The sequence below is a fragment of the Coloeus monedula genome, assembly GCF_965178545.1.
Source record: "Coloeus monedula genome assembly, chromosome: Z".
Lineage (NCBI taxonomy): Eukaryota > Metazoa > Chordata > Aves > Passeriformes > Corvidae > Coloeus > Coloeus monedula.
Window position 1 is genome coordinate 29,113,318 of NC_138822.1, and position 24,903 is coordinate 29,138,220.

Below are 24,903 nucleotides of genomic sequence, written 5' to 3' on the forward strand. Positions count from 1 at the left end.
GGAAAGAAAAAAAAAAGTGGAATTTAGTACATTAGTAAAAATCTGTTCTAAGTACAGAAAATTCCTGTCTGTTTTTGTAGGACTACTGCCTGTGTTCTGGATGATGCATTGTGAACAATGGCAGAGTTCTTCATTGTTTCTTCATTTGCATGAGAAAGGCAGTCCTTTAGGTTCTTGATCCTCAGGAAACCTTTTTCTGATGACCTTTGTACTGCTCATAGTTGGAAGTTCCCATAGTTGGGGAAATAATATGCAATATTTCTGAGAGACTTTTGATGGAGAAAGTAGGGCTACAGCTCTTAATGGCCAAAACAGTGGTATGATGCCAATGGGAGCAAGTTAGGAGTTTTCTCAAGTGTGTATATACAAACTTTCACTCGTCCTGGTCACATGGTAAGGACAGGCCTCAGACGAAACCTGGTCTTTGTGTGGTAGTGAGAGATGTGAATGTACCTTGACAGTACTAAAGAAAATAAGAAACAAAGAGCATGTTTAGTTTCATTGGGTTTTTTTCCCATGTAAAGTTGAAAGGCACAAGACAACCTTTGGTTACAGCAGCTGCTAAAATACGTCGTCAAGTCCCATGTTGAGATGAAATTTTTGTCTATGTAAAACAGATGTGAAATGTCTTCAGTTTATTTTGTTAATGAAATCTGTGAAGTACAACCTTTCTAAAAAGTGCAGTCTGATACAACTCAATGCCTAAATCTTGCATTAGAAAGTTCTGAAGGCAAGATCTCAGCAGCACTATTTTTTCACATTTGCAAGTAATGCCAACCATAGTGCCTGGCGCCAGAGAGAGAATTTAGCTCGTTATCCAACCACTCCCTGTGCAGGGTCTCTGAGGTAGGTAGTTCTGTGCATGTCCAATGACTAATAATGAAATATCAATCACTTTAAATATATTTAATGGTGAAAAGCTCATAGGGAGAAGAGTATTGCTGCAGTAGGTGAGGTTGCAAAGATTGAGAGAACTGTCCCATTTATGAGCCAGCTATCTAAAACCAGAAAACGTCTTGCATTTCCTCTTATAATAGTCATGATTTTATGAAGCAAATAGATACTTTGGGGAATGTACCTTATGTTTTTAAAAATTTAGATCTTAATCTATGCAGAGATTCTAATTAGCACTACTTAGTAGTGGGGTATAACAGTTAATGACAACTATATTTGGTCTCAAAATGGATTTTTATAAATGCAATGGGAAATACTTGGTGCATAGGTTGCATCAAAAATTGCATTAAAAATATTGCCAATTCCATTCCTAAACCCAAATTCCCATCTGACTGTTTGAGAATGCTGTGCTGAGTAGACTGCAGCAATCTTGTCCAAAATAATAGAAGTAATTTGAAACTGAACCGGTATCTTTCAATACTAAAATTTTCTGTCTTTTGGATTTGATAGCTTACATGGATTCATGCAGAGATTTGAGTCTTCTAATAGATTTTAAAGGGTAGGTTTATGTAATATCTTGCAGGTATTGCTACGCCTGTCTTGGTAATGGTTTCTTTCAAAGAATGAAAAAGCCATCTTGTTCCATCTGCCAGATAGAAAATAACTAGCCAAAAATAAACTTAGTCTAAAGAAGACTTTTTCATGTACAATTCCTTTCTTTTTTCCTGAGAGCCTGACCTTTTTTTTTTTCTCTCTCTCAAACAGTGTTTCACTGGTATCAGTTTTATTAGAAAAATCCTGTACTGCAGACAGAAAACAGTTTTGAGGGAAGATATTCACCTGTTTGGCTGTATAGCAATGGTTTAGCACCACTGGAAGATGCAATATGGGAAGGGTCAAAGCATACTGTTTGTTAAACTGAATTTCACTTATTACTGGATTTTGCTGCAGAGACAAGTGCATGTGACACAGACACAGACCATAAGCAGCCATGTTTATGAAATCATAACAGAATGGGCATTACTATGAATGAGGAGGGGAAAGCTTTTTCCCTCCCACTCAGCTGTCATCTTGGCAGGAATCATTAAAGAATTTTTGCTTCTGCTTGTTCTGCAAATTAATGTGGGACTTCAGGCTGCAGAGCAGTGAATTTGCTCAGATTGTGACTCCCAGCCTCAGAAAGGATTAACCAGTACCAGGAGTAGCAAGACAGTTTTCACACAGTGAAAACTACAGTTAGTGTTACAAAGTTGCAGAAAATGCAGTATGGTGTGTGTAAATTGATACATTATGTAGCCTTCCATTTTTTAATACAGCTGGTTTGGGTTCTAGAAAATTAACTGTACTTCTCAAAGCTTAGTTTTTCACTTTTAAGTGTGGAATTTAGCTTTAAAGTACATAGTGTTTCAGTTTCTTTGGTTCTCTGGTGTCGTCTTTGCACACTTAAAGTAGTCATTCCAGGCTGTGTAGCACTTGCCACTTCTGAACACTTCCAATTCTTCAAGTTCAAAACTATTACTGGAAAAACCTGATTTGGTTTTAAGCTACAACTCCTGTTGCAACAACTTGCCAACTGATAATGCAGATGTTGAGCCATGTCTGTATTTATTTGAATATACATTTGCACCAATGTAAATAATTTTAGGATGGAGAGAACTTCAAAGTAACAACTGGGAGCATTTTGGTTTGCTTTTCTGAGGGATGGAGCAAGGGTGTATATCACTAAGATATCAAGTAAGATGGCTTTAGGTCTAGTGCCTAGCTAGGTTCTAAGCTTCGAACCTGTTAAGAGTACTGTGACAATTTTTTACAGCTGAGGGAGGATGAACTTGGTCACTGTGAAATGGAATCAAGTGGATCATAAAACACCATAAACCATAGGATGTCAACAATTACTGTAATTAATAGAACCTTTATAGCAAAAAAATCATAAAGCCTTGGAACACCCTTGACTAATGGCCCACTTAACTTTGGTTTAAAGTGTTTTACCATAACAGCTGAAGTGACAGTATTTCTGCAGTTAGCCTTAGTGGTGAAGTCGGAGATGATTTTGTGCAAAACTATCTTGAAGGTAGCAGATGATATGTCACACATCATTTTGATCATGAAGATGTTAGATAGAAGGTTATCTGGTAAAGAGCATCTTTTCTGAGTATGGACTGTTGACTTCTCTGACTGGAAAAAGGAGGTATGAGGAAACAGCTAAAATGAAATTAGTAGTGTTTAAGTAATGTGTGGTACAATTGCTCACATGCATGCACAGGCCTGCAGTGCCTTTGATTTCATCTCATCCCAACAACGAGGTACTACATGTCTGCTTGTCCCATGCAAATAAAAAAAGTATTATAGGCAGAATGAAGTATTATTTGCAGGCATATCAGGATATATGTTTTTAATAAGTTATCTATCCTTATGTTCCGTTGTAGAAGCATATAACTCCGTAATTTATGTAACATACCACAGGGAAGGGTGTTGTTTTGCTCTAGGTGAGGAACCATTCTACCTTTCCAGATGTCTTCTATTGTGCCCTATTTTGTTGAGATGGGTTGCACTGTCCATAGATTTATTCTTTAATCATTCTAGGGGATTTAAAAGATTTAATATTGTGCTGTTTCTGCAAAGCTGACTTTTATATCAGAGCTTTTTAGAAGATTCTTATAGTAGCTGTTACACAGATAATTGTTTTTTAAAGTGAAAATATGGACTACAAACAGCTGAAATATGGCTTAATTTCTGCTGTCTCTTGGATTTCAGTAGTGTGCTTCTGTGAGGTTTTAAATCGTCTTCATGAATACGTTGTTACATCCTTACCCTTGGAGGGAGAGCATTTCTGAAAGGAGGTTATAAAATAGTTTCATAAATTGATTTTCTTTCATAAATTCATTTGCCTTTTAGATTTTTTCCAACTGGTACTTATTGTTCTAATTTAACATAGCTTATAGTATGTATATTTGATTTGTTATTGAGCTACCAACTAGCATAACAACTTCATATCTGAAAAGCAGATGAAAACAGCATTTTACTGAACCGCCGAGTAATCTGAGATGCCCTTGAAGGACACGCTTCCTGCTGCCCTTTTAATGAGCAATGTCTCAGTGTATTTCTAGGTGAGCTGCAGCAGCTTTAATTCTAGCACACGCAGAACCTCGTTTCATTTTCACATGCACAATGTCAAACGCCCTGTGACGGGCGGGCGGGCGAGTGGCCGCGGGGCTGGTTTGCGCAGCGCGGGTTCGATGTCCGGCCGCTCGCCCGGCGCCGGGGCCGCGCCCGGGGCCGCGCGCGGAGCTCCGCCCGGGGCGGGGCGGGGCGGGGGCGGCCGCGCGCCCCATTGGCTGCGCCGCACGTGACCCGTGGGGCCGCGCCGTGCGCGCGGCGCTGGCGCAGCCGGTGGCGCGGGCGGGGCCGGGCGCTGGCGCGGGGATGGAGGCGCGGCGGCCGCGGCCATGGGGTGAGTGCGGCGGCGGCGGCGGCTTCTTCCCGCGCGGGTGAGGCGCGGCGGCCGAGGCTCCCCGCGCCCGGGAGGGGCAGGGAGGAGGAAGCGGTTTCGCGGCTTAAAAAAACCCCAACGAACCAAACAACAAAAAAATCCCCCGAAAACAAACAAAAAAAAGCCCTCAAAACGTGGGGTGCTAGAAGGGGCTGTAGCGCGGCGGGGAGGGGAGCCCCGCAGCCGCGGGGACGGGCGGGAGGGCACGGCGGGGAGCCGCCACGGGCGGGACCGAGCGCAGCCCGCCGCGCCGGCCGGAGGCACAAAGCCTTGCGGAGCTCCTGCGCGGGCTCCGGGGCCGGGAGGAGCGGGAGGAGGAGGGGGAGCGGCGGCGCGCAGGGGTCTCGGGGCGGGCAGAGCCGCGGAGGTGCCCCTCGCGGGGCGACGAGGCGCTGCCCGGGGGTGGCACCGGCCCGGCTTTGTTAGGGACGGGCGGCGGCGGCGCCTCCGCTGCCGCAGCGCGGGGGACGCGCGGGTGGGCGGCCGGCGGGAGCGCTTGGGGGGCAGCGCTGCGCCCTCGGCGCGCCCTGGGATCCGCTGACTTCTCACAGATTTATTTAACATCACAAAGAGGTGCTTGGGTCCGTGACTTAACCTGAATGCTGTGGGAAATCTTAATAAATTATGTATGAAGCAGTGGGTCCTTTCTTCCCCTTTGTCAGATACGCAGCTTTTATGCTAGTAATTAGGTCACTGCTAGCAGAGTTCTCCTTGCTTTTGCTAAAATATGTGGCGATTTTTGGAGGACACATATGCTGCCAAATTATTTCATCCTATTCAGGTTTTGTGTCAAGATACAATATTCTTCCTGTTGACTCCCATGGAGGACCTTGTCTTTGGGCTGTAAAGGGTATTTTTCGTTTGATAGGATTTTCTTCAGAGGACCAGTACGGCCCGGTTTTGACTTGATTTGGAGAGTCATACCCTGAAAAATGCCTATTAAAGGCGTCGCAAAAAATACACAGCTTCTTAGCGTGCATAGAAGTATTTTCAGTAAATTTTAGTGCATACGTGAATAGCACAATATAGATCTATTTCCTTTTTTGAGTACTTCTTTCACCCTTTGCTGTTTGTTCCGTTGAAAATGCTTCTCAGTGTTTTTTTTTCCACTGTCTTTTTACTGTTTGGTTAATTTTTTCTGTTATCTAATGCAGGTAACAGATTTATGAGTATTTTGCCAAGATTATAGTTCTTTGAAAATACACATAGGCATATATACTGAAAGCCATTTTCTAGAACCATAGTCTGCTGTATTTTTAAGGAGACGTGAAGTAACTGTTAAAATGCTCTTCTCTTTCTCAGTTCTGTCAGATACAGTGATGCGCAAAAAAGGTTTGATGAAGAAAAGTCTCAGTTTAAATACCTTCTTTATATATCCCCTCAAAACATTTTATATATATAGCACTATTTTTAGAGTCTTAAGTCTCCTGTCTTATGAGCCTGAGAGGCTTTGGATAATATTAAATTTTAAAACATCATGTGAGAACTTTATATTTGGAATAACTGGTTTCAGAGGGTAAATTGGTGATACTACATATTTCTGCTTTGGCATTTTGAGTCTTCATTATAGTTGCTTAAATGTTAAAAGAAACAGAAGATGCAGAGGTGTTTTCACCCCTTTTTTTCTAAAAGGAAAAAGGGTGACAAAAGCACAGTAGTGATTATTATGATTATTATGGTGATGCTTCTTCCTGTACCTTTTTAACTCTTAAAAAGAAAGTCTTAGTAGTATTCTGTGTAACCACTGTAATAGTTCTGTAAGTCACACTCTTAAAATGGTAGCTTGAATAAAAGATCACTTCTAAATATAAGACTTTAAAATATTTATGGGTGCAGATTTTTCTAAGCGTCACCCCTGAAATACAAAATACTTGGTTATGATTAATGTTCTGATACATCTTGTCATAATGTGCTGTTGTTATATCAGCATGGAATAATACAGCACAAGTTGGAAATGCATGTGGCTACAATTGGTTCCCTTGATCTCTAAATTCTTATGTTGGATTTCAGTATGCATCTTAATTTAGTTGGTAAAATATTTATGTTGATGGTATCTGGTAAATTCTTTTATTATCAGTGTAGCAAAATGGTGTTTAAAATAAGCTATACTACTAATGATGTGCTGTGACGGTAAATTATTGTCAGCAAAGACCTAATTTCCACTAATGGTTTTCCAAAATCCATGCACCTGTGTGATCAGGTGCTGATACATTTCCTGCAAGACAAATGGGCTTAAAAGTGCTGAAGAGAACCCTGAAGATGGCCCTGATAGGTCACCCAAGATGGAGAAATACATATTTATTGTAAATTATTTTTATAATATATAATTGAAAATTTTTATAGTATGTATAAATTTTTTTTATTACAGCTGATTTATTTCATGTTAGTTGTTTTGAGTTTGTGTTTTAAGGTAAAATAGGAAAGGAAATACCTTTCTCAGACTTTTTAATACCTTAAACTTTCTAGAATTGAATCCTTAAAGATTACGAGAAATATAAAAGTAAACAGGAGCAAGTCACGTGCAGTGAGGGCATACACAATTAGTCATGAATAACAAACATGATCATCTTGAAGGATGAGTGTTCAGGCTTGTGAATCATTCCTGATCCAATATAAGTTATTATTTAAATGATGTCTGGAGTGGTTTGTGTTCAATATAGTATTTAAATGCAAATCATGTTTCGAATTTTCATAGTCATATTCTGCATACAGCATGACTAACCAGCTAAGGAACTTCCCAACCCAGAATTCTAACTGAAGAAGTGGGAATTTTCTTGACAGTGTAATAAAAGCTGAACTTGACAGTTTATAGCCTGAAATGTATGACTTCTTGATTTTACTACTTTTGAATTAGGAATGTTTTTGTCATTGTTAGCATTCTTTAGTAAAAGTCCAAACATTAAATTATTTGTTTCTCACACAAACATACACTTGGCCTTTATCATACTTGACGTTTAATGAGGCGCACAAAAGTTCAGACCATGATGTTCTCATTCCTTCTCCTCACGGTCTTTTAAGGAATGCTGAGAACATGGATCACTTATCACTTTTGGTTAAGATGGACAGATGATGCTTCTGTTCATGGTTGGTGAGTACAGGCTAAGTATAGAATTTACGGTAGTATCCCAAAATATAAAGATGGATTGAAAGGTCTTGCCAAGTAATGAATTAATTTCTGAAAAAACAAAACACAAAAACCCAGTCTTTACCCAGTCCCCACTCAGAAGGATTTAGGAAGGCCAGGTATAATAACATTTGAGTGTTTTAGTCTGCTGTCCACAAAGATAGCCTTCATGCAGAAGTGGATAGAAAACCCAAAAAGAAAAACTTAATGCAACCAAGGTTTAGAGAAAATTGTGTGGTCTTCTTTTAAAGGGACTAAGGCTTTCACAAATTGTGTTAGGATAACTGATAACAGTAATGGTTCTTCATCTGGCCTTTGCAGTTTTTTTTACATGGTTGAAAACCCCAGGAATCCATAGCATGCCCAATCTAGATATTATAATTTGGTATGATTTGTTATCAATTTTTTTCAATGTCTTCATTTTCAAATGTGTTAAAAAGAGTAGTGTTATATAACTTGCAATTAATTTTCTGTTATCAAAGCCCTTGTTGCTAAAAGAAACTGGAGGAAGAGCAGTTTTCTGTGATGATTGTTTTTTATATTCCTTCCTTCATCTCTGATGACCTAAGTGTGCTAAAGCAGAGCAGATTAGAACATGAACAGATCTGCTGTTCACTCATGGGCAGTTCTCATTGTGGGCTGAGTATTTTCTTAGTTGTCTCTAACCGCACTCAAAGCCACTTTCAGACAGCTCATTTTTTTTGTGTGCCTGCATAGCTCAGTTGAAGAGAACCCAAACAAAATGGCTTCCCTTTCAGCTGCTCCTGGCTAGAACTTTTGGGGATTGTTCTTAAATTGGGGTGGGGATAGGAAGATGAAATAAGCTGGCACCAAAGGCCATTTTAGTAAAGCATAGATTTATCACTAGGTGGAAATAATATAGTTGTTCGGTGTGATACTGGAGAAGGCAGAAATGTTTTTTCTGCTGTTTGGAGAAATCAGGATAATGGACTTTTACAAATTGAGTCCAGTGGAGTATTTTTCAGTGAGTAAGGAAGGAGAGAATTGGACAATGCCAGTGAAGGATAAACATTTTTAAATTGGGAAACCTTGAAAGCTTGCCCAAACTGAAATGGATAAGACAGTCCCTGACACAGTAATACTCAGTTTGGGTAAGTTCTTGAAGACAGCAGTTGGAGTGCTGGTATTTTGCCAGAGCTGAAAACCTGAAGGCTGGCTTCAAACGAAATAATGGAAAATTCAATACAGGATTCAGTCAACAGAGAAATTAAAGTAGTGCAAATTGGCATGGTTTGATATGTTCAAAATAAGAACAGCAAACCCCCCCACACTCTTCTTTCTTATGAATGCATTGATAAGGAAGCTGTATGAAAATGGTCCACTTAGAGCTGAAGTTACTAAAATGGAACTCACTTACCTTGGAACAGCTGTGCTGGATTTTTTGCCCCTGCCTGTCAGCCTTGCCCCTCTTTTGGAAATAGCTGTGCAACAGCTGCTGAAGCATCGTGGTTAATGACCCAGCACAGTAAACTTAAACTGACACCTATTTCAGATTACCTTGGAAATGGGGCAGTAATCTGCAGTGGTTTAGCAGCTGCCCCTTGAGCAGCTGAGCCCTTCCCCACTTCCCTGGGTGGGAATCGTGCAGAGATGGGTGGGGCAGACAGCTGGGGAGGCACCGGCAGAGCCCTCCCGGCCACCCCACCGTTGGCCACAACCACTGTGAGTCAGAACCCGTAGGCCTGGTGCTTAAAAATAATCTGTTTTTAAAGGTAGTTTAGATAAACTAATTGGAAAAATGTCATGGCTGTGTCAGCACTTCCTCCCTGAATTCGGTGTGGTGTGCCCGTGAAGAAACAATTCCCCATTAGACACATTCCTATGAATGAATGACAAAAATTGACAGAGTGGTAAAGAATAACTAGGATGAGATACTGGGCTCAGCACTGAAGAGTTGCAGAGCTGATGTGCCTTCCCAGACTTACTAAATTATATTCATGAACTTTAGATAGAATCAGTATTAAAATACAGATACAAAAAAATTCAAAATATGGAAACAAAGATTAAACATACCAAAATTTATAAAATGCAGATACATTGTATCTACATGTAGAGTTAAATTTTATATAATAATAAGAGAAACATGGTGAAAAATCTGAGTTACAGAGTGTAGAAGTAAATGTGCTTGCCAGTGGTAGTAGAATCCAATAGTAGTGATGATAGATTTTATGGATAAAAGCAATAATGGAAGTCTGAAATACTTTCATAAGGAGCTTTAATATATGACAAATTGTTATGGTTCTTAAGTAGAATCTCTTCAGGGCATATTGAGTATATATGCTTACAGATTTCAAAGAAAAAGGCTCTGGTCAATTAAAAAGTTCTAAATTTTCAGGCTACATTACATTTTTTCCTATCACTTGGGATTTGAGATCAAAATGGGTGCATGTAAATTCCTGTCTGGGCAGTGGCTACTGGTACAGTTTTCTTAATATAAAAAATGCATATCTAAATCTCAACAGTGTGTTTGCATAAATTTAAGCTTCTCATTAATTTTGATTTTAGTGCATAAAAGAGTTCTATCCAGCTTGAAATTCCTCTTTGATATGTATATTCATGCAAAGTGCTGATTCAGTAAAGCGTGAAATTTCTTGTCATAATTTCACCTTACTTTGGTAGGAGATGGAGAAGAAGCTTCTTAATGATGAGAAATATGGGTCAGGGAAGTAGGAGAGCTAGATTTTGGGTGTCTCTCATGTGAGGGTATGGAATTTCAAAGTTTCTGGATTCCATGAGGCTTATTTTTTGGAGTAAATCTGGAAAAATCAGTATCTATTCTTGCCTTTGATGACCACTTTGTAAAGAAACAATGCTAGAGTGTAAAAGGCAGCTTGCTTTACTTGAAGCATAATAGTGAATTTCACAAAGGTGAGTTGTGTTGCATTCATGATGTGTTTTCCCTTGGGCTGGGTGAAATGTGAAATGGATTCTGGAGGTCAGAGTTCTTCCCTTCTCCTGCATTCTCCCCCACTGTAGTGGTTTCCTACAGGGGGAAACAAGAGTTAGTTGTTCTTGATCCAGCTGATTCTGACCCCAGTGGTGTTGAATATGTTTGCATGTGCAGTGGTACAGCTGCAGACTAACAGGCCATGTCTGAGGTATTCCTTGCTTTCCCTTGGGCTGAATGAGGTGGGATGTGGCTGGGAAACCTGTCTGGCCAAGAAGGTCCAGAGTTTAGCTCTTTCCTCAAGGCAAGTAATGTAACCACTGAGAAACTACGAGAAGGGGGTGAAGTGGTACAGTCAGTTTCTATTGATGCCGACAGTTCTGTGTTTAATAAAGCTATAATATATAATTTATAAATTATTTATAAGTAATTTTTTTTACCCAGAACATAAATCCAAGGATTGTTTTGGGACCTGAATTCTGATCTGCTCTGTCTAGTTTCACGCAGTTGGTATAAATGTATTTTCAGAAGAGAGACAGATTTTAATTGTGAGGGGTTTATCTCATACATGGAACCACTTACGTGTAATGGAGCCCTGTGATTTCACTCTTCAAATCACGTGCCTGAGAGATGACACAGTGTTCAGCATCAGAAAGCCTAAGCTGCTTTGTGGTCATATATTACCTGTGTCAGTTTCCCGCATTTTAAAACTAATTAATGGTGTCTTTTGTGAAATACTTTGGCATTTCATTATTTCAGAAGAAGAAACAAATATCTTGAAGGTGCCAAAAATAAGTGCAGCAGTTGTCTGTATTGAAGTTTAGGAATACAAGATTAGATTTCTTGAGCCATGAAGTCTGGCTCCTTCTTGTGTAGTATGCTTGGCAAGGATCCCTCTGAACTACAAGTTCTAGTTGATGTTGCCAGCCTAGGTTGATAAATGACCGATTTACACCCACTTGTTCTGTGTCAGTATTGTGTTTTAACATATATATTATTCTCCCTCTTCAGTGTTTTCTGCTCTGTAGTAACAAAGTATAGCTGTGTCATTCCAGTCTTTGATGTGCTGAGGCAGCCAAGGTGTGCTTGTCTAATCTCTTCTGAGATACTCTCTCATCCCCTGATCACTTCGCATCTTTCTCTGCACCCACTTGAATTCACTTTTCTTACCCATGTCTTTGTAAAATGATTTGATAACTCTGGGGATTGTGTTTGGTCTCCTTGTGCCAGTCTCATTGGCAGCACACAGTGTCCTGCAGGCTGGCTGCTGAGAGGCTTCACTGCTCCAGGTTGACATTCCTATGTGAGTGACCCTATGTCGCTATGCTCTTTAATTCCATCCTGTTTCTGCTGCTTTATTTCTCAGTTCATCGAATTCATTGTGTATGACATGGAGTCCTCTGACCTTGTGCAATCTCTTGAATTTATGGGAGCAAGTTTTGATGCTACTTCTTGTGCCAGAGTCAGTAACAAAACATTTAAAAATGCCTGTCACAGTCTAGTTTTGGGGGAACTTTGCTGACAGCCTGCCTCCAGCCCAATAATTTGGCTTTCAGCACTGCCCTGTGTCATCTTGATGTCTTTGAACTGCTCCGTACCCATGTACAGTTTTTCTGTTAATCTCTATATCAGCTGTGGTGACAATGTTGCTTATTTCTCCTTTGGGCATCTATTTAGCAGAAAAAAAAATGTTTTGGGTTACTCAGGTTGTGGTGATCAGCTAACTAATTTCTTTTTTATCTGAAAATCCACAAAGCTTGACATTTGAATAAATCAGGAAGTGACTTCTAGTCTGAGGTAGAGTATTGTCTCTTGGTGGTGATGTCCTACTTTCATGTTATAAGAATAAAGGAAGCTGAGGAACCTAGATCAGAAGGGTGGAAAGGCAAACCAAATCTCCCCTTCAGGATCCTTAATCATTTAGCAAAAATATGCCTAAGTTTGTTTTGCATATAAAATACCAGAGCTATGCAGTTTATGTCTTTGTACCGTAGCTCCTCCTCATCCATTTTTCTCCATTTCCTTTGTTGTGTGTGTACATCTTGTTAATGGGGCTGATTGATCTAAATTTCAAATCTGTAAATTAGAATTCCTAAAAATGGACAGGAAATGGAAAAACTGGATACTTTTTTTGTCATTACCTGTCCTTTCATATCAATAATGAATTATAGCAATGGGAGAAAAAGGTACTCTAACAAGAAACAAAATGCATGTCCTACATGGCACAGAGCAGCTTCTGTAAATCACATGTAGATGAATAAATGTATGATATACTTCAGTAAAAACAACACATTCTACCAGTATTACAATATAGTCCTAATTCATGGCAACTAATGGGAAGAAGTTTCCATTCTTCTTAACTCCTGTCTTTCTTTCCTTGGGCTTGTGCATGCAGTCTGTTCTGAAATGTGAACTATAGCTGTTAATTTTCTTAATAGTAATGGAAATTGTTACTTATTAGATAAAAGCATACGTGAAATGTAACAGAAGCAATCTGCCCTTACTGATTTTTTGGTGTTTGTTTGTGTGTTTTGTTTTTGCTACAACTCTCCTTGACTAGACTCAACCTTTTAGGTGAAACAGCCTGATGATAAAATCCCAGAATTCACATTGTAGAGTAGTTATTTCAGATTGCCTTTATTTCTCTAAAAACAAGGTCTTCAGTAAAGCATGACCAAATTTTGAAAAAGAAATATTACAGATTCTTTTTGCTCATGGAAGTCACAGTTTCATAAGTGCCAGGTGTCTTCCTTCTCCTGTCTTTGATGGTGACAGGTGCTTGGAAAGGAAATAAACCAGTCATATCAAATGTACTACAGCTTTTGTTATTGTTCCTGTCTTCAGTGGTGTACACTCTTCTTTACATTTCGTTTGGTTTAAATTTAGAAAGGTTAAACACAATTTTCAAAATTTGTACTGAGGAACAACAACATTTTTTAATAATTTAACCTAATTTTTAGTAGACTGGATAATTCAATTGAGTTTCATCAGGAAGAGGAAACTTGATTTTATAACGGATTACACAAGCAGTAAGGACAAAGGTTTGGTCAGAGGTTACAATGAAAATGCTAAATAAGAGCTTTTATTTGTTTCATCTTTTCCAAAGTAACTGCAGTAATGAAAGGGAATGTTGCCCTGTAAGTTTTAAATTTTTTTTTTTTCCTCTTAAGTTACAGGCCATATACTTACGAAGTGTCTCCAGTGACATTGGAAGGGGTAGCTTGTGTTATGTGAAGTGCTAGGCTTCCTTTTATTCTCTGGAATGGCTGATGAAATCAAAATTGATAGCATTAATTCTAAAGAGTTGGAAATATTCATTAGCCACGTTTTAGTTAACTTACATTGTTAGATGAACAACTCTGCTGGCTTTTGGTTTGGAAAGTGGGGAACAATTTGTGCTTTATAATTGATATCGAAGTATTTGTTTCTTTCTCCTTTATAATGGCTGAGTAGTTGTGATGGCATTCTGGGACTGTGTTACCGTTTTACTGAAAGCAGTATGGGATCCCTTGATATCAAGAGTAGCTTTTCATCTTTAATTTCCATGGTGCAGTATGACTACTTCATGTGAAAGAAATTTGTTTTAATCTTGTGCCTTGAAGGATACTTTTAAAAAATATCTACATATTTACTACATTTGATGATAAGGAGTTTTTTTCAGTTAAAATTCCCCAGTATTTACTGCTTTCCTTTCATATAGCATCTCCTTCAGAGTGTGTGCTGTTCCTAGGAACATTGAACATCTGTGACTATGAGTTGTTTCCTAAAATAAGTAGGTAGTCAGCATCTTTTCAATATGTGTGAAGATGCTTGTTGTCTATATAAAAATTCTATATATGGTCTATTAGCTGCAATTTCTCCATATTGAAACCATAGTGCCAGTATAAGGATGCTTTTGTATGATGCAGTGATTTTCTTTTGTGTATTCTAGCTTCCCCTAATATCTGATGCAATTGACAATGAACTTTTTTCCTTCTCTTAATCATGCACATCAAATGGAGGTCCACAGAAAAAGTCTTGAATTAGCATTAGTTGTAGGCATTAACAGTTTGGTTTAATGGATTTAAATTAAATGTTTAGAAAGTCATGTGGTAAATGGGAGAAAGAGATGATTTTGTGGTTAGATACCTTGGGGTAGTGAAAGTTTTTTTTCTGAAATGCTTAAATTTAATATTTTCTCTTACTTTTTTAAGGGCTGAGGGTAGCCCAGGATGGCCGCAGCTTCATATGATCAATTGTTAAAGCAAGTTGAGGCATTAAAGATGGAGAACTCCAACCTTCGGCAAGAGCTAGAGGATAACTCAAATCACCTCACAAAACTGGAAACCGAGGCGTCCAATATGAAGGTATTGCAAGCTCTGTGCCTGTGTGGGGTTTCTGTCACTGCCCTTTGTGTCATGGACTGGGAATTGCTGAGTGAGTTTTGTGTACTTTTAGATTCTTATGGAAGTCCTTTTCCAGGCCATGTAAGGGAAAAACTATCAGCTATATTTATTTATTATTGTTTTTTAATTTCAAAACTGTTTTCTAGAAACAGCTCCCAGTGTGCTGTGATAAGCATTACCATTTTAGCACAGCTGTACTTCCCAGCAGGAAGTCCAGAGTGTTGACACAGGTCGACAAAGCAAGTATTGTTCACCTCTTGAAAACATGGGAAACATTGGAGTTTTTCAATGTTTACAGGTAATTTTAAAAATTTGAGGGTTTGCTATAATTACAATATTTAAGATCTCAACAGGAGAAGTTCCTTTTAACGTAAGACCACAAGTTCTCCAATCTCTCCCAAAGCTTAAATTAATACTTAAAAATTTCACCCAGATCTGTCCTGCTGGTGTTTGTTGGCTAAGTGTAGGCCTTCAGAGCCACCTGTCTAAGAGCAAACACTAGGCTCAAGTGGAATTTAGATGGATTTTAATCAGTAGGAAGATACACCATCGTCTGTATCTGTCTGATCCATGATACTGGCAGAAGAAGGCAGAATTTTGCAAGCCTTAGAGCTGCATTAATGTGGTGCTCTTCCTAAGCTGACAAATCCTGCTGCTTTTTGCTAGCAGGCAGCAAAACCAGTCTGCTTTTGGTACCTCAGTTAGAAGAGCTCAGAAATTGTTGGTATTTCTGTGTATACTCCTGTACAGGGTAGGCATATTCTAAATATTAAGCAAAATTATTTTCTCCATCTACTTGCTTCCCGATCTTCGTATCACAGACTTACTGTTCCTTTACAACCAGTCTTTAACTTTTAAAATACAGTAATGTAATTAATATAGCAATTAAAAATACTTGAACTGAATTTTCTTCTCCTCCAGCATGTAGACTGTATATTCACTATAAGAAGAAAAATTCTTCTGCCTTTGGAAACACTAGTTACAACATTTGAAAAAAAGCACAGATTTTTCAGATATTTTTAGTCCTTACGTTGCAGTGTAAAATGTAAATGGCTTTACTGTCTAAATTAAAAGGAAATTATAATCCTTTACACCAGCTACTTGAAATGGTTGTTGTCATTAGCAGCTGCAGAAAAAATGCTTGTTTGCTGAGTTATGTGTCTTTAAACTAATTCTGTCATTTATATTATTTTTCTTAAGAAAATATTACAACAAATTTGTCAGTAACTCCCTCCACTGCCTGTCATTGCAGTCTAAAATAAGGAAGGGAAGAACAGGACAGATGATCTTCCTGATAGTTTTACAATAAAAGAGTAAAAATGTCTTTTTTTCTCTTCTTCATCCACATACAAGTGTTTTGGTTTTTGTTCGTTTGGTGGAGGTTTTTCTAGCTTTTGTGTAGATAATTAAATTTCCAGTGACCTAGAGACAGTCCAGGTGTACAAGCTGGTCTCTAGGGCATTAATTTGGGGTGTGGAATGGCTTTGTGTTCTTACTTTAAATCTGGCAGACTACCGAACAGAAAGTGGCTCCATTGCACTCCTCCGTGATTATGAACATGCCCAGAGTAGAGGTCTCATTTTTTTTCTGTCCCAAAGTTCCCTTCTAGATTTAAGGAATGTAACCCAGAAAAACCTCCACCTCAAATATCAAACTCAGTATGTTTCACTTTGGGGGATGGATGAAGAAGAGATTGTTCAGATTAATTTGATGTTTTTTGTTGTTTAATTCATGTTCTATCGGAAAATCATTGATTCCTCAGTGTATTTGCACCTGCACCTGAACCACAAAGTCATGTCATTCCCTTGTTTGTTTCAGACCCTTTTCTTTGGAAAGTATCACAACATAGTTTTAATTTGAGTCTAACCTGAAGGATGGTATGGGAATGATCCTGGGGTCAGATTGGAGTCTGTGGGTGAAGTTTGATGGGGATCGTTGCAGGAGTCTCTTAAATTGGGAGATAATTTTAGTTTCACAGGCTTTTGGAGAAAGTGTGTGTTGGCTTTGTTGCACTAAAAGAAACTGCATGGTTTGTATGGTCCCAGTGCCATAGTTAGGGATAATTACAAGCAAAGTCATTAGCAGAGCCAGAGCAGTCAAGTTCAAAAGCCCTTTGGCTACCATTTATATGCAGTCAAAGATTTCCTGAATGTCTTGGAAAAAATGATCCTTTGGGAGCACAGAAGTGTCACAGAGCCGTTGTAACCCGTCCTGCCAAGTAAAATCCTAAATATTAGCGGAAGAAGGGGAGAAGCAGTGGGGAAAACAAGCTGTGGGTTCCATGGCAAACATCACTGCTCTTGCAATGTGAATTTTGGTCTGTGGTCCAGTGCAGGGACATCTCACAGTGATTCTTTGGACTGCTGCTCTGCCTGTCTCCTCATTTCCTTATATTCTGTAATCAGCTGTAGAGGGGAGTAGTTAGGAAGGGCATTTTAAAGACAATATTTTGAGGACTTGATTTTGGAAGCAGTAGTGTTAAAATGTTGTGTAAGTATGCCCCATCTTTATAATCCCTTCATTTCAGAATTGTAAGGTAATCATAAAGGAATTAAAAGCTTGACATGAGCTCATCTTGCACATGTATTTATTATAAACTACTACTGACCTATATAAGAACAAGGTCTGACTGCTTCCTGTTTAAAGCTACATCTCTTACTTAAAAGTGAAGACTCCATTTACTGACCAGAAAACAACACGATGGATAAACAAAGAGAAATGTGATGATGGGGGGGTGCCAAAATGATTAGTAAAACAATCTCCACTTTGTTTTTTAATTTGTGTTGTCCTAGGGATTAACTGTTCAAACAAAAGAAATCCCTCAGAGTACTATGACTAACTTGGGAAATTCATTTGTTTTTATTGGCTTGCTGTCAGATGAAATGCAGCAGTTTGGTATGATAAAATGTTCTCTTTAAGTCAACAAATATGCTGTTTGATGATCAATGAAATAACAATGTTGGCTCATAAATTAAAAAAAATGGTGTCAGTGTCTAGATGTAAGAGTAATTGCATAAACCACAGACTATGGACAAATTTAGAAAACTATGAACAGTTTTATCAGAATTCAAAACCTGTAAACTTCATGAAGAGACAAAAAGTAATCCGATGTCAGCCATACTACTTTGTGCATATACTTACATGTCTCCCGCATTTGTGGAAGACTTTGTGAGACTTTCCTGCCTGGTTCTTGTAAAAGACAAGTATTTTTCTCTTTAAGGATGGCATATATATATATATATATATAAAATTTTTTTTTTTAATGTCATAGCTAATTAATATCAGCATTTTTCCCCATATAAAATATGGGGGAAACAGGTATGCTTAACTTAAACTCAAGAACTCTAAAAGTAGCATAAGAGTGACATCATGCTTCATTTCCGCACCCACTGTTTGAGTGCTTTGATTTTATAGTAAATCAGTAATTCATGATATCTTGTGTAAGAAAGCCATTTTTAGTATATGTGATGCGCTGTGAGCAAAACATTGTCTCTTCTTTTTTTATAAAGTGCACTTAAAATTTTATTCTACATATGACTTTTCAGTTTATTCAATGTCTTCTGTACTGTGTCCACATGTTTCAAAAATAAAATAGGAAGACTGTCACTAGAAGTGATTCAGATTTCTTGATTTTTTTGAGATGTGTTCTAACCAGATAAATATACACTAAAGAAACACAGTAACGGTTAAATTCTTACCAGAAAATCATGAGCTGTTCATTCATGTGTTGTGGAGGGTGGTATTTTGGCAGATCATTTTCTTCATATAAATGTTTTAGTTTTAATAATTTTCTGCAGGTTTTTTTTGTTTTTATTTGGTTTGTGTGTTTGAAGGAATTAATGTTTAAAAGACAAAGTCCTAGAGAGCTCATTACTATCACATCCATTGCAGATCCAGAGAGTGATTTATTTTTGACATTGATGGTGTTTGTGAGTTTCTTCTGCTAATTAGATAGCAGGGCAATAAAACTTGTTATGCTATTATGTTGGATTGAAAAATATTTTCACTAAATAAAAAAGCAAGAATGAAGATATTTTATTTTGAGGATTTTTATTTTGAATGCGTTTCTAAAATACCAAGCTATGGTAATTTAATGTGGTAGCAAAAGGAATATTAAGTCTCTAGCATATAATATCCCAGATTTATTGCAGTGCTGTACATACTTTGTGATGATGAATTCATACTCAAATTACCAGAATTAAAGGTAAAAACTATGCTAAAGAAGATGCCATGGTGCCCAGTTTTCATCTCGTTTCTGTCATGATGGCTTTGTAAAAATTGTGAGAAAGTTTACATCATATTAGAACTAAAGTGTACTTTTATAACTAAATATGATTAAATTGCGTTTTATTTTATCTGCAAATTCAACTTCCCATTATATCTTTTTTTGACTACTGGAAAGGATGAATATACAAATCCTTATCAGGAATAGCAGATTGACCGGCAAGTTAGCAACTTATCAGCTACAGTAGCTTGTTTGTCTCATTTTAAAATGAGGAAGGGACTCTGAAAAACGTGCTGTTTGCAGATTGGAGCTTGTTAGCCTATGTTTGTCTGTATAAACAGAAGATTGATGTTCAGAATGTTCCAGAAACTAACGTAACTGTCTTGCAGTGTTTTGACAGGGAAGTTGCACTTTGTGATCTATAAGTCATAAGAGTTAAAGAAAATTTTTTTTTAAAGTGCTGATTCTTTACATCAGGTATACTCATGGCTTAATCACAGCCTTTTTAGGAGTAAGATTTCAGGTACCATTTGTACCCATTATCCCCCTTGACTAAATTTCAATATTTCCTTTTAAATGTCTCCTGGGCAATTCTCTCTTTAGGAATGAGTAACTGCTCTTATCAGATGTCTCCCTGATCAGGTAAGCAGGTGATCCCATTTTCTTTTAAATTGACAAACCACACTTTATGGCCTTACAGTCTGCTTAGCCACCACTTCTTGGTATTTAACCTTGAAAACCTGCTTTGTTCTGATGAGTTGTCTTTGATCATCAGTGTTTATTGATCTTTGTGGTAACCCATAAAAGGTGTTGGAGATACTCTAATTGGCACAGCAATTTTTGGCTCAATGTATTGTGGTAAGCCACGTGCTTGCAAATTAGAATTTGAAGCCCACATATTCACAGAGACCTCTGATACACACAGGTTAACATATTGTCATGTGCTATATACACATGCAGTGTGCATCTGTCTGTGTGTGCGCTTCCTCAAGCAGGTGGTAGATGAATACATCTGAGAGATACCCAGGTTTGCAATAGCATCTTCTGAAATCTAACAACAGTTTTTCTTCTAAGGTACCAGCAATTATGCATTTTGCTGGGGATACTTACTGTGTCAGATAATGTCACTTTTCCATCTCTGTGTAAAAGGAGAGTGTTTCTAGCTGCATCCTGCCTTTTCCTTTTTTTGTTTTATCTTCAGAGAAAAGATTTTTGGTTCACATCACATACAGTGAAATGTTTCACCAAGGCATATATAGAAAAACACAGCTGAAAAATTAAGTTAACTATGAAAGCAAACCAGTCAGAAGAGAATGTTAAAGTATGCTAAAATAGATATACTTGATCTGGAATTGCTATTAGTGAGTAGGCTACACATAGTAACTAAACTACAGGATAACTTGATGTTTCATTTGAATCTTGAATGTAGTGCAGTACACATTTCTTGGTGTATCCTGTTGCACATTAGAGTATTAGCGTTATTTCCAGAACTAGATTCCAGAATCTGATTTCTGAGTGATCTGAGTTATCTGGTATGTTGTTATTGCTGCTGAGAGGTCAAGTCAGATATAACATAGTGGATTATAGTTCCTTCATGGACTAAAACGAGTGTTGTGATATCTCCACAGCAACTGGTCATACAGAACTTGAAGATATTTCCCTACTATACTGAGAACATCTCAGTGGCCCTGTCTCTGAATTTTAAGTATCAACAATAAAACTTAGTGAACAAAGGGGTAAAACGCATACAGTGAAATATCAGAAACAAATTATATTTACCCAAGTGTTCGAAAGCAACCTGATTATGAAATTGCTGAACTGTTGGTTGTAAGTTATGACCTTTTTCACCTTCTCTTAAGCAGTTGGGAAAGTTGAGGTGTGACCCATCTGGCTTTAAAGAAAGCAAACTACAGCCGAAGAAAGAGAAGTCATTTGCTTGAGTGATCTTTAGACCACTATACTTTAAATAGTGGTCATGCAAATTATTTCCCTTCTGACAAAAGTCTTTGTTAGTTTGTCAGCCAGTAATATCTTGTCTTTTCTGGAATCGTGGTTCCTCAGTGGGAAGTTCTCTACTTGCCGCAATTCTGCAAATTTTGCTTCATAGTCAAAGTTTCTCTTCTGTATATTCCACACTGTGTCAGCGTTTCTGCTGGAGAGAGATCTCTTAGTTAGAGGTCTGTTAGATTCCCCCTGGACTCTCAGATTCTTCACCAGCACTCCTCCACTTGCTTCCTTAGACGTTGTCCTTTATTTGGTGTCTGCTGGATGTAATGATACGCTGTCAAATTACAGAATTCAAACTGAAGAAAGTCCAGTGACATACTTTTTTTGCTCTTCCACGAGACAGACACCTGTATTGCTTACCCTCTGTGTGTATGTATGTAAATTCTCTTTAGGATTCTTCACATGTTTAAGGCCTGCTGGTTATAAACAACCAGTTGTGATTGTCAGAAAAAGATAAAGATTTTGTGATCAAGATTCATTTTGAAATGGCCTCAGCATCTCATCATGCAAATTGCACAAGATGGCAGGTGTGAGACTGTGTTACTTTTTAAGAAAAAAAAAAATTCAGGAAAAGCTGCTGATCTACTGACCTGCAAATTTGAATTTGTAATGGACATACCAGAAACCACAGTAAAGAATGGACTTACTTGTGGGTAAAGAGTTAACCTTTCTTTTTTAGGGAGAAATGTAGGTCACAAATAAGAATTCTCTGGGGGAATCTCTGAGTACGAAGTAAGCAGTTTTGGCACTGGGGAGTCTGCTTGTTTTCCTAAAATGAGTTCAATAATGTCCCTCAATAAAGCCTCTTGAAGAGCCCAAGTTGATTTAAGAGGGTTCTTGGTTCTTTAATGATTATTCAACTTAAAGGTAGAAAATGAAGGGCAAAATAAATAGTCTTTCTTTTTCTTTAGTAAACCCATAGTATCCTAGTGAGATTTCTGCCATTACCTGTATTGCTTTTCAACGTATTCTTAAGTCATTTGGAAAAAAAGAGGGAGGTACAAGAGTTTGACTGATGCTTTTCATGGTGGTAAAAATGAACAGAGGAGTGTGAATAGTTGCAGAAGAATCTTGTGGTATTGAGTGAGTGAATTGAATACATGGCAAATAAAATTCCATGTTCCAAAGAGCAGAAGAAGCATGACTTCTAGAAAATATAGCCTTAACTTTATGTACACCATAATATGGCAACAGCGTAGAAAGAGGTATTAGAGATACTCTAAATACCTGAAAAATAAAATTCCGTGTAGTGTCAGATTAGTGCTTAGTTTGGTTCCTCAAAGTTAGTCTGATATTGGGAATTACTGGGCATAAAGAGGGAAACAAAACAGTTATAATTATGTCAGCATGGACACATGCTGATCCAGAAAACGTGTATTGTGTTCTGTTCTGATGAACTTCCTCAGGAAGGACCTAGTAGAATTCACATTAGGTGCCAAAAAGATGTAAGTGATCTGAAAATCTTCCTTAAGTGCTGTGATTTAATAAAATGTAACTTTTCAGGTGAATAGACTGGAAAAAGAGAGGGACAGGATGGGAAGAAGATTATTGAGCTCTAATAAAAGATTGTAAGTGTCATGAGGAGAGTTATTAGAGAATTAATCGTTTTCCTGAATACCAGATCTAAGGACATCAAATAACATTGTGAGATAGCTAGTGGAAAACAAACAAAACAAAGCTTGTTTCGTATCATGTTTGCCATGGGAGGTAGGACCACTGGAGATACGGTTTCAGGAAGTCTGCAAGTCAAGGCCAGAGGGAAGCTGGGGAGAGGACATGCAAGAGAAATGAACAGTAGGTTCAGTTCATGTATCCTCACTAGGTTCCTGCTGTTGGAGAGGAAGGAGGTTGGTTTGGCAAGATGTTTGGTCTGTCTCAGTGTTAAGGATGGTGTTTGCTCTTGATTCTGTTCTTGGTTCTTGCCTAGAGCACAAGTCATATGAGGAGCAGCTGAGGAAGCTGGGGGATCTCAGCCTGGAAAAAACGAGGCTCAATGTGGGACCTTCTCACTCTCTACAATTTCCTGACAGGAGGTTGCAGCAAGATGGGGGTGGGTCCCTTCTCCCAAATAACAAGCAACAGGCTAAGAGGAAATGGCCTCAAGTACTGGGGAGGTTTAGATTGGACATTATGGAAAATCTCTTCACTGGAGGAGTTGTCAAGCCCAGGAACAGGCTGCCAAGGGCAGTGGTGTAGTCACCGTCCCTGGAGGTATTTAAAGGACGTGTAGATATGGCACTGAGGGACATGGTTTAGTGTAGGACTAACCCAATGGTGCATTTAAGATTTTTCCCAGCCTAAGTGATTCAATGATTCTGTGATCATCCTGTGATGTCAGTACTATGCTGCTCTGAGATTGCAGACACATTACCACTTCTACTGCCTCCTTCAGTTCTGCCATTTATTTGTTTCCTATCATCCTAGTTCTGTCTGTGCATGCCTGGCTTACAGCTTTACAGAGACGAATCCTGTTTACCTGGATACAGGCTGTAGTGAAATAAACTTCTTTTTTTCACTTCCTACTTGAAGCAGTTGAACATAAATTTTCCCTCCTTAATTAGCCTTTTTGTCACCAAGTGATGAGAACCTTCTAGCACGCTCTTCATTTGCTCATTGCTATGCAAGGAGTGTACCTCAGAAAGTGGTGCCTGTTGTTGAATCTGTCCTTGTCCTGGCATTGTTTCCATGCAGCTTCCAGCCAACTCTAATGAGTCAACTTCATTTTGTCTGACTGATTTTTCAGCATTCTGGCTGATGTGGCCAAAGTTGGGGGTTTGGAGTTTTTTTAACACTTTCGTACTCCTGGCTCTTAGGAGTTGTTTATATGGTATTGCAGGCTCTGCTGTCTTAATGGAGCTTGTTTTTCTTCTCTAAACTTACAGCTTTTTAAAAACATGTTTTGGTCCATACACTGTCTGGTACACAGGAGGTGCTTTGTCTTGATTTCTCTGATACTTCACTGAATTTTGTTGTTCCCTTCTGAAGAGCATGAAGCAGGAACATAAATTCCAGCCATCATTAAAGGGAAAGGTAGAAGGATTTGGAAGTGCTCTGAAGAGCAGCTAAAGATGCAGTAACAAGTTCAGTGCTTTGGAGAAGGAAGCTATATGAGGGAATCAATGAATCAAAAGCATAAATTAATACAATTTATTTGCAATTTGTGTTTGTATCAGCTGCAGTGAATTTGACCACCAGATCTGTTCTTTGCTTTTATCAAGAACAAACTTTTTGTTTGAGATGAACTACAAAAGAAACCCTTAGTAATTTGCGCAACTGAGTTTATTTTTACTCTTTCTCATTTTTAGACTTAAGAAAACCCAAACCAAACAAAATACCCAAAAACAACAACAACAACAAAAAACAAAACAAGCAACCTCCAAAACAAAACAAAAAACAAGAACAACAACAAAAAACCCACACATAATAAGAAAACAAACAAACCAACCCCATGCAACAAATGAAGACTAAAAATGCATTTTATTTGGGTTTGCAGATTAAAACATTAAGGAAATGACAGGCTTCAGGCAGATGATGCCATCCTGATTTTGCCAGTTGGTCTGTACATCCTGTAATACAATTTTACCTATTCTACAAAAAAATCTTCCGAAGTCAGCAGGCTCAATGCTCCCAGTATGGATGAAAATATATACCTGTATAACATAGTGTTGTTTTCTAATTTACTTCTACAAAGGAAGTTTTTAAATCCATATTTTCAGGCAGTTAGTGTTGTGTAACGAGTGAAGTACTTCTCTTGAAAGTTATTCCTTAATAGAAATTGTTTCTGCAGGAGGAATGGAACTTTTTTTACTGAAAAATACTTTTTTTTTTCACAGTATTGAAAGTAAACTAAAACTCCATCTTCTTCTGTCA

General features: G+C 38.2%; 1 protein-coding gene across 3 annotated transcripts in view; it reads left to right on the forward strand.

The window, feature by feature from the left end:
• The window catches only part of APC (APC regulator of WNT signaling pathway), a 95,861-nt gene that overhangs the window by 17,295 nt on the left and 53,663 nt on the right, over positions 1–24,903 (forward strand). For 2 of the 3 annotated variants that reach the window (XM_082301903.1, XM_082301905.1), the window contains exon 2: positions 14,610–14,762. In XM_082301903.1, coding sequence (XP_082158029.1) covers positions 14,628–14,762 — 135 coding nt within the window. In that variant the 5' untranslated portion in view covers positions 14,610–14,627. Of the gene's footprint in view, positions 1–4,298; positions 4,346–14,609; positions 14,763–24,903 lie in introns of those variants that run through there. The other variant, XM_082301904.1, reaches the window with a different exon arrangement.